The sequence below is a fragment of the Ricinus communis genome, chromosome 3 (genome assembly GCF_019578655.1).
Source record: "Ricinus communis isolate WT05 ecotype wild-type chromosome 3, ASM1957865v1, whole genome shotgun sequence".
NCBI lineage: Eukaryota > Viridiplantae > Streptophyta > Magnoliopsida > Malpighiales > Euphorbiaceae > Ricinus > Ricinus communis.
The window spans coordinates 329,467-339,918 of NC_063258.1; the positions used below are offsets into that span (position 1 = coordinate 329,467).

Sequence of the window (10,452 nt, forward strand, 5' to 3'; positions counted from 1 at the left end):
TTTCATTGGTATTTTAGGTGAGTATTTATAAGAGAATTGCTAGTTATTTCCATATTTGGCGTGGTCCTAAAGATCAGGAACTACGTGAATTTCGATTTCTTAAAAATATTGCTTTATGGTTGTTTAGAATTATATTTCATTTATCGAGTAGTGATTTAGGTAGGTTGTTGAGTATTGACGAATTCTTAACTCAATATGAGAATTCACCTTTAAGTGAGTCTTCATCAAATCCCATCAATTAAGAAAAATTATTAATTGTGATATTAAAAAAAAAATTAAAAATTAATACAATTTGAATATAAGTGATAATTTTAATACCAACCGAGTAAATTACTCAAAATCAAATGTGATATAAATAATGAGTAGAATGTTAATATAACGCTATGCTCAATGCGATATTAAAAACTGAACAGTTTTGTAATGAATAACAGGGTATTACCCCCCCCCCCACCAGCTTACAAAGTATAGAAGTCCAGCACTTTTTGGGTGGTTCGAGAATTGGCCGCAGCCTGCTCCATTCACTTTCCTTCGTGACACCATTCTCAACTTATTGCAAATCTATTTAGTACATGGTGACAAAATACATAAAGAATGCTTATATGCCGGAAAATTAATTGGAGAAGTCATTTTTCCGTACATGTCCTATTCACAAAGCATGTACACCTCAATAATCATCCATATTTATTAGATTGCTGCGGCAACTAAGTTGTAAGAATTATCAATTCTGAGTCATGAAAGTTTTTCCTTTTTTTAAAAAAGAAAAAAAAGAAAAAGAAGAAAAGTGTAGACATTCAAAGTCAGCAATCTCAAGTACTCCTGTTTATGCTTAAACTTTGGAAAAGCCAATGTGGGTGTTTTCTTTCTTGATCAAATGTGGCACTATAGCTGCTCATGGGCGTTGTAGGGGCACTGCGGCTGCACTCCTCTCCCCGTTCAGATTTAAACGATGGAGCAGGAGAGTCGAGTAGCTCCTGATGATGGTCTGTCGCTTTCTTGCTCTTGCTGCTGCCTCCTATGCTTAGTGTAAGTTCTACTTCACTCTCTTCGTCGGAGCAGACATGGTTGCTCACTCTATTTCCTGTAAAAGGTATGTATGAAGAGCTAGTCCTTGCTCGAGCAAGATCCTGATGAATGGCACTAACAGCAGTTGATAATGACATGTCTTCCTCTGCAGGCCTTTCAAGATCAAACCCTCTTGCCATTATTCTCATGGTCTCACCAGAGCAGCTACTGCTGCTTCTTTCTCTTGGACTTGGATCATCTCTCAGACTTTGAATTTTGAAGTCGTACTCATGGCTGGTTTGTTGTGCTGTGGAATTATGCTGCTGGTTAATGATCAGCTGATCGGAACTGACAATATCCGAACCAGTCATGGGACTCCAGTACCTTTTCTTCTGCTTAATTTCCTTCTTCAGCTCTTCCATCAACATCTTTTGAACACTGTACAGACGATGGAGTTCCCTTACCTGCAAAATACAGTTTAATTTGAAATCCCAAACACATATAAGCCAGAACTCGGACAGGCTCTTGAACTTTCATTTTTCTTTTTTTCCAGAATAGCTCTGATATCATGTTGCTGGTATCGTGGCCACTTCTAGAAATTGCAGATGCTATCATTGATCAGAATGGAAGATATAAGACATAAGAAAGCAATAATTGTCTTAAGTACCTACCTGGTGTTTGAAGATATCTTCATGGATCTGCATTGTCTTTCTGATGAAATCTGTGTTGTTCTTTTCGGGCATTCTGTCGTTCATAGAGCTGTGATGCTCGTTCACCCGTCCAGTACTTTGGAAATTATTGCTCAGCCCCTTAGTTTGCAAGTAGTCCTCCAGGTCATCCACACAATGAACACTAAAGCTAGTGCTATTCGGTGAAGGTGCTAGAAGATTGATTGCATAATCAAGTTTGGTTCCCATCCCTGAAATGATATTACAGTCATATTTCCAATAAAACTTGTAAGAAACTATACAAGACAAGGAAAAGGAAAAAAAAAAAAGGAAAAAACCTACAAAGGGATCGATGCAAGGACATCATGTAAATGAGTATAGTTGACCTCATGTTTATCAGTCTTGTGAAACACTTATGTGCCAAAGACTAATTGAAAGATCCGAGTCATTATTACCCTCCTAAAGCAGGGAATCTCGTGCACATAATATAAGGACCCTTTTTTTCTTTTCTGGTCCAAATTTTTTATATAGTAAAATTTAAATGTAAAAAAATTAAGGTGGCTACTCTCGAGAGTTAAATAAGTAATAAATTAATTAATTAAGAAATTTAGATTAGGTGTCCCTCTTTCATCGTTTAATATAAAATATTTATAATAGTCGGTTGGATCTAATAAATTGGAGAGTGGTAGGCGAATTTTCAGAAATTAAACCTAACCCAACACATGTATACTTAGGATCTCTTTCACTTGAACATCATTATTATTTAGCTCTGTGGAGCAAACCTTTTTTTCTTATCAAGCCCGAAACTTTATGGATTCCTTTTCTTGACCTGTGCAAGCAATTATTATCGCTTTGTTTAATGACAAACCAAGTTAACTGACAATGTCTTCAGAAACGTTAAAATAAGATGTTTCTGTAGAAATGAGAGAGAGAGAGAGAGAGAGAGAGAGAGAGAGAGATGGAGGGACAAAAAGAACTGCTCAAAGTTGCATTGGGAGCTATGAAAGTGTCACGAAACAGTTGCTAGACAATGAAGAAGGATGTAAAGTGGAAATGGGATGTGAGCAACAGAGATAACAAAAAATGGGTTGTGGGTCTCTCTCTCTCTCTCTCTCTCTCTCTCTAGTCACTAGCTAAACACAGTGGGTTTCACCTTCAGAAAATTGTTCTAGGAAATTGTCACCACTTCTTTCTGTTGCTTCTAAAGACAACCCTTTTCTTCTTCATATTCACACGATGCATTTCTACATAACAGTTAAAATTTATTCTTCTGATAAAGTTCATTTCAAACCTTAAAGCTACCAAAACAAGATCATAACCTCAACAACTTAGGAAAAAAAAAAAGGGGACTTGCACTAAATACAATTATGCTTGAAAATAAGGCCAGATACGACAATCAACAAGATCATGATGAATTTGAGTTTTATGCCTAGCTTTTAGTAATAAATTTGGAAGCCAAATATAGAAGATGCAAGTTTATTACATAATTCTTAGCAATGACTCCTGAATCAGAAAATTCTTAGCAATGACTCCTGAATCAGAAACAAGAAAAGATACATATAATTCTCCTGTTACCTGCAAGGAAAATTGTCCGGATCGCAGATCTCTGTGATGAGGCTCATTGAACATGTTCCTTCTTATTCATGCCACCACCCTGACTACTGGTTAACAACAAAAACTGAAGGAAGAAGAAGAAGAAGGATGAGCTAACATTCTCATGAGCTTCCATAATTCATGTTTTTTGGCAAAAACATGGACGGAGGAACCTAAGCAGAGTCCAATACTTGAAGATACGAATTAGGATATAGAGAACCCAGTAGGCACCAGCAAGAATAATATCTATCTACCTTTGCCAGCCCAGAATTAGTCTCTCTCTCTCTCTCTCTGTTTACTTAGAGAAACAACAAAGCAAACCTGTTTCTAAAAAGATATAATCATGGTCTTAATAATTCAAGCTTGACAGGCTGTGAAGGAAGCAGGCAAGGAAAAAAAAAGGAAGAAAAGAAAAGCTTGGACTATATAATATATGCATTGAGAGGGGGAGAGAGAGGGGTTAATTTATAAGATAAGCATTAATGAATATATATATATATTGTTTGTATGATATGGTATTTGTATATTATTGAGTTGGAAACTGATACTGAAGAAGGGAGATCAAAAGAGGGTTATAGGGACCACAATAGTCATAAAATAATAGAACACTCCTAAACATGAGCCAATGTAGGCCAGTGAGCAAGATATTCCAGACAAAGTCTTTGCAGGAAATCGAGATATATGCATGAATGATGGAGAAAAGCTGGTGCTTCTTTAGTACATTAATGCTATTCCCTTTGCTCTTTCATTTTATAATATATATAACAAAACTATATTTTTCTTAATTACTTTTACTGCATGATCAGTAATGGTTTCTATCTCAAAAAGAAACTATAAATCTTCCTACATCATCTTAGCTTGTCTTTCAAAATAAAATTATTTATTATTTTTATTAAATATTTATTGAAATTATTTCTAAAAAAATTAAATTTAAGTATATGAGAATTATTGTCTTCGTTTAGTTAAATTAAGTTTTTTATTAGTGTGATTATTATATAATTCTATGTTGTTGGATCACAAATAATAAAACAAAAAATATGTCCTTACATCCAAAATATCCATATATAATCTGCGACTTCTTATTCATTAATATTATTCTTTTCCATGATACTTAATATGTTGTCTTGCATCATAATATGTTGCTTATATTCAAAATATACGAATGAGTCTATAATTATTTAAGAACTAGTCGATTATTCGTGCATTACACGGTTGTTATTATTATTTTAATTATAAAATTAAATTGATAGATATAATTTAATAAAAATTTTAATATTTAACATTAATTTATAATATTCTTAATAAAATAGCAAACTAATTATTTTTAAATATTTTTCTTAATTTTCAAAATTTTAAAATTTTATTAGTGTAAAAATATTAAAATTATCTTTAAAATATTTATTAATTAGTTTTAATATTATATAAATCAATACTATTAAAATATTTTTTTAAAATAAAAATTTATTTTATGATTAAAAATTAATTTATAATTAAATATAATGTTCAAATTATAAGTTAAGATATTACTTTTTAGAATTAGAAGTGTTATCTAATTAGAAAATTAATTTATTAGTTAATATAATATTAAAATTTTTTAATATAAAATTAGTATCATTATCCCGATTAGGAAACTATTTATTAGTTAATATAATATTAAAAAATATAATTAATATGTTATTTTTTAGAATTAGAGTCACTATTTAATTAGGAATGTAACTTATTAATTAATAAGTTGATAGAAATAACTATAAAATTACACATAAACTTGAATCTCGTGTGTTAAAAATAATTATACATGTTAAAATAAATAAATACACATGTCAAAATAAAAATTCTATGTGTCAAAAATTAAGCACACATTTCAAAAAAAAATTAAATCTCAAAAATTAATATATATGTAGATAATGATGCAATTCATGGATACATTTTGAGTAGACAATGTGTATTACATAAGATAAAAGCTAATACATTATTAAATTCTTAAAAGAAAATTAAATCTCCATACTAAGAATTTAATTCAAACTAGTCGTTTACTTGTGCGTTACACGACCATTATTATTGTTTCGATTATAAAATCAAATTTATAGATACAACTTAATATATTTTTAATATTTAATATTAATTTATAATATTTTAAAAAATAGCAAACTAACTATTTTTACATATTGTTAATTTTATTTAAATTTTATTAGTACAATAATATAAAATTATTTTAAAAATATTTATTTATTAATTCTAATATTATATAAATTAATACTACCAATATAATTGGTATTACTATTTTTCTATAATAAGAAACTATTATATAATTAAAAATTAATTTATTAGTGAATATAATATTTAAAAATATTATTCTCAATAATTAGAATTATTATCTAACTAGAAAATTAATTTATTAGTTAATATAATATTAAAATATAGTAAATATGCTAAGTTTTAGAATAATCATTATCTAATTAAAAAACTAATTATTAGAATGAGTATTTAATTAATTTTATGCTCTATCTAGTGATTCCCTGTTCTAAACATTCATTCTGTACCAGCTGTTGACAAGCTCTATCTAGTTCACTATTGTGGTCGAGATTTTATGCTCTTAGTGCAAATCTAAGAAGTGGCAACTTCTGAAGTTATCTAGTTTTTATCTGTATTTTTGTTATATTGTAAACAAAAATATAGATAATCACTTAAATTTAAAATTATTTTATATTTTAATTATAAAATTTTAAATTTTATTTATTTAATTTTAATTTTCATACAATTCATTATCTTATTTATAAAAAATCAATATATCAGAATTTTTTAATTTTTAATTAATTATTTTATAAAATGACTAAATTAAAATTTAATTAAAGTTAAATAAATTAATTAAATTATTAATAAAGAATTTATGATAAAATAAAATTAACTGTAAAATTTAATAACTATTTATATCTTTATCCAGTTATTCTATGAAAATAATTTCTCAAACTATATTTTAGTTTTCTGTCAAGTAATGTCACTTATTAAACAATCAATATCTATATATATATATATATATATATAAGTATTTGACATGCTTTCTTTCTATTATTTTTAAGTATTTCTATTTATTTATATGAGTTATTCTTATAAATTATTTTTTCTCTTAAACTCTCTCTTTCTTCTCTTAAAATGAAATATTTAAGAGACTTTATTTCACCTAAATTTTGTAATTTTTTCTTTTATTATTTTTGCATCTAAATTTTTTAACTTTTTTCTTTTAATATTATTTTTATATATATAACTACTAGCACTTTACTCATATCATTACATAATTGTTTTATTTATTTTATATTAAAAATTTAATTTTATATATTATATAATTGAATTTATAATTATATTAATATAAAAATAAGTTTTTATTTAATTTTATGATACTTTTATTTATATATATTTTAATATTTTATAAAAATCATAATACATTCTTATGGAATTTTCTACTTTTATATACTAAATTAAATAAACATGAGAAATATATATATATATATATATATATATATATATATATATATATATCAATTTTAAATTTTTATTTATTTTCTTGTACTAATAAAAACTCTTAATGCTCATATTTTATTTATTAATTTTTCACTTTTTTACCATTTATTTTATTTTATTTTATTCACAAGCTACCGATATCTTTTTCAACTTAATTTCTTCATTATTTTTATGTTTGTCATTGATTTTTTTTTATAAACAGATATTTTTTTTGTACTAGATTAGTTAAATTCAAATCAATAGTCTCTCTATATAAATATAGTATTTTAAGAAATATTTTCTCTTTTCTAAATATATTTTTTTATTTTTATAATTATTTTTATGCATTTTGATACATTTTTTAAAATTTTTTATCATATATTTTAATATAATTTTCTTACATAATACTTTTTCTATTCTTTAAGGATATTTATATGGTTTTAATATTATTTTTCTTACATATATATAGTATATACATAATATAATATAGAAAACAACAAGAGGAAAGGTAACATATTTACTTGTATAGATTTTTTTTTTTTAATTTAAAAAATATATAAAAAAGTTATTTTCATAGAAAAATTATAAAATTTGTAAAACATGTTTACTTTATAAAAAACATAATAAAATTAAAATAAATAAAGTAAAAATTTCTTATTTTCATTTGAAAACAAGTGATTTTTAATATAGAAAACATATTAACTTGTATTCAAAAGTTTTTCAAAATTTTAACTATGATTTTAAAAACATAAAAAACTATTTTCTATTTTTATTTTTAAAAAATAGTATAAATATACACAAAGTTCTATTTTCTTTTTTCATTTAAATTTTTTAAAAAAAAAACTGACATAATTTTTTATAAGTATGTTTCCTTTTTTAAATGGTTAAGATGCTAAATTTTTTTCTTTTGGAGCCAAACATTAGCTTTATATATATATATATATATATGAAATTCTTGTTTGCTTGTATTCTATCTACTTTTGCCCCTTATGTTTGTCTATAACTATAACTCATTTGGCATTTCTTTTCTACTTATTCTAAAAATATTATAGCCTCACACATTCAACTTGTAGTCCAACAATTGCCTACTTACCTCTTGACTTAATAATTTTTATTATATATATTCTATTATATATAAGTTCTGATATATAAATCTTTTCTTGATGTGTATCACTGTTTTGATATATATGTATTTTTTTTAATATGTGATTTAATAGTCGTTTGTATTAATTTATTTATACAATTTTATTTTTTTAAGGAAAATATTTAAAAATAGGGCAAAAACATGTATATGTTTAAGCTTGAGCAATTAGGAAATATCCACTTTCAAATTCTCAATTCTGTGGCATAAGGAAAATAATAGCGGCTCAAAAATCATTGCCCATATTATATATAACTACGAAAATAAAAGGACTAAAAGAATAACTACGAAAATAACTTTACTTTTATATTTATTGTCATTATTATTAAATATATTACTTGACATTTTAATTTGTAATTACAAACAATAAAATTAAAAAAAAAAACAAACTTTAATGTCCAAGAGAATAAAGAAAAGGACTAAAAGAATTTTAATTTTTTTCTTTTGGAGTCCATCAAACAAGAGAGTATATTTATGGGAGACATTTTACTTTTAATTTTAATAAAAGTAGAAAATCTTATCTTCTTAATTTCTTTTCCTTAACCTTCTCTTTTTCAGCTTTTACATTATCAATTATTTTTGGAGTTACCGATTACATATTTTAGATTTAAAAGAAATTGGATTCAATTAAATATTATGAAATTTTATTTAAATATTGTTAATTACTTAAAGGAATACGATTTATTATTAAAAACTATAAATTACTAAAATTTAATTATTAATACTAAAAATATTTTAATCAGTTGAGTATTTATATATTTTATAGATAACAATATTTGTTATATATAATTTAGTAATTATAAAATAGTTGTTTTCAAATAAGAAGTCTATTATATATTTTACTTTTAGTAGAAAGATATTATATATATAAGGTTCCTAAGAAAAGAAATTTGTTTATTTTTCGGGGTCTCAAACGGGTGTGGAAACACAAACACATAAGAATTTTTTAATGGAAATGAAAAAAAGATGTAACTCCAGTCCCTTTAGAAATGGTAAGATCTTTGACACAAGAAAAAGAGGTTGATCCATATCATTTTCACTTGGTTCTGATTTTTCTATTTTTTTTAAAATATCGAGTTGGGTCTTCTCCTATTTTTATAGAATAAGACATACTGAGCCAAATCTTTTCATGTAAAATCTGCTTTATTTAGATCGGAAATATATATATATATATATATATATATATATATATATATATATATATATATATATATATATATATATTTGCTAGTTTTCCATCAACCTCATCCTATTTCTTTTTAAGTTGAATTATATTTACAATACAAAACCTAAGTTCTATATTAATGATATTAAAAAAAAAAATGAAAAGTTTGAAGGTTCTGGTAGCTTTTGAATCAAATTGACTTATATCTGGACGACTTGACCATCAAAACTCATATCTTTTATTTTTAAATAAAAAGAGAAATAATATGACAAAATTAGTTATCTTTATTTGTTTGGAAATTGAGTTCTATAAAATATTTTACGTGACATCTATCCATGCTAAAAATAAACATTATAGCATATAAAGAAGCAATTTTTTCAATATACTTCGGAAAACAATGACAATAAAACTTGGACTGAATTATGGTCTGAGCGTCTAATGCACAAATCACTTTTTTGAATTTCTTTTATTTCATTAAATTTTCCTTTAAGTTTTATAAAATTAATAATATATTGTTTCATATAAAATCAATTGAGTTTTTATTATCAAGCTCTTTTAGAAAGGAATAAAATTATTTTTAGCATAAATTAATTTTAGTGTCTATATTTGAGGAATAAGTTCAGTTTACCCCATGAAGTTTGTAAATATGCAAACTTTGGCTCTTTCTCATCTTTATAGTTAATCTAACCTAAAGTTCTATATTCTTGGCTCATTTAGATCCTAATTTCGGTTAAAAAGGTGTATACAATTAGAAGTCTAAATGGTCTGAACACTTTAACTTTAATTTGGATTTGACTTGTTTACTAACTCGTCTGAGCTCATGCAAAAAGTATAACATTTTGAACTTATTTTTTAAGTTTGTTAAGAATTTGAACCAGTTGAAAAAACTTAAATGTTTGACATAGTATGCATTTGAAAAAGATAAATCTTATTTATTGATAACAAAAATAAAATTACCATATCTTTTTTTATCTTTTATGTTTAATCTTTTTTATTGAAAGATTTTTATTTTATTTTTGATAAGATAGGTGTTTTAATCTAGTTCTTTTAGAGTTCTTTTTTACTTTAAATTTATTAGTTTTTGTGCTTTTTCACATTTAGTTTCAATTATCAATAAAATTTATTTTTAATTTATATCTATAATATATATAAAAGTATGAAAATGATAGAATTTTTGAACTAACTAAAATACTTTTAGAATTAATCAAATATATAATTAATTTAATTTTCTAATACTAATAGAATTAATTAGTGATGAATCTAATTGAATCCTAATCTTACCATAATTTCATATATATTTTTAAGTTGAATTACTATATTATACTATATATACTTATTATAAAGTTCAAATAATTCAATATAATTTTTTTAAAAAAAATTGAAGACAA

General features: G+C 24.8%; 1 protein-coding gene across 1 annotated transcript; it reads right to left on the bottom strand.

The window, feature by feature from the left end:
- Positions 1-658: 658 nt before the first annotated feature.
- LOC8278027 lies at positions 659-3,735 on the bottom strand. The gene is made up of 3 exons (XM_002532758.4): positions 3,246-3,735; positions 1,674-1,921; positions 659-1,466 (listed from the first exon to the last, which is right to left on the bottom strand). Exons 2-3 carry the CDS (start codon positions 1,917-1,919, stop codon positions 807-809), a joined length of 906 nt encoding a protein of 301 aa, XP_002532804.2. The 5' UTR covers positions 1,920-1,921; positions 3,246-3,735; the 3' UTR covers positions 659-806.
- Between the last annotated feature and the right edge of the window lie 6,717 nt (positions 3,736-10,452).

What these genes read in the sequence shown, in the direction of transcription:
- LOC8278027 (XM_002532758.4), bottom strand. Translation starts at nt 1,919, where the DNA reads ATGGGAACCAAACTTGATTATGCAATCAATCTTCTAGCACCTTCACCG. An exon ending in AAGATATCTTCAAACACCAG is followed by an intron (nt 1,467 to 1,673) that starts GTAGGTACTTAA and finishes TGTATTTTGCAG; the next exon opens with GTAAGGGAACTCCATCGTCT.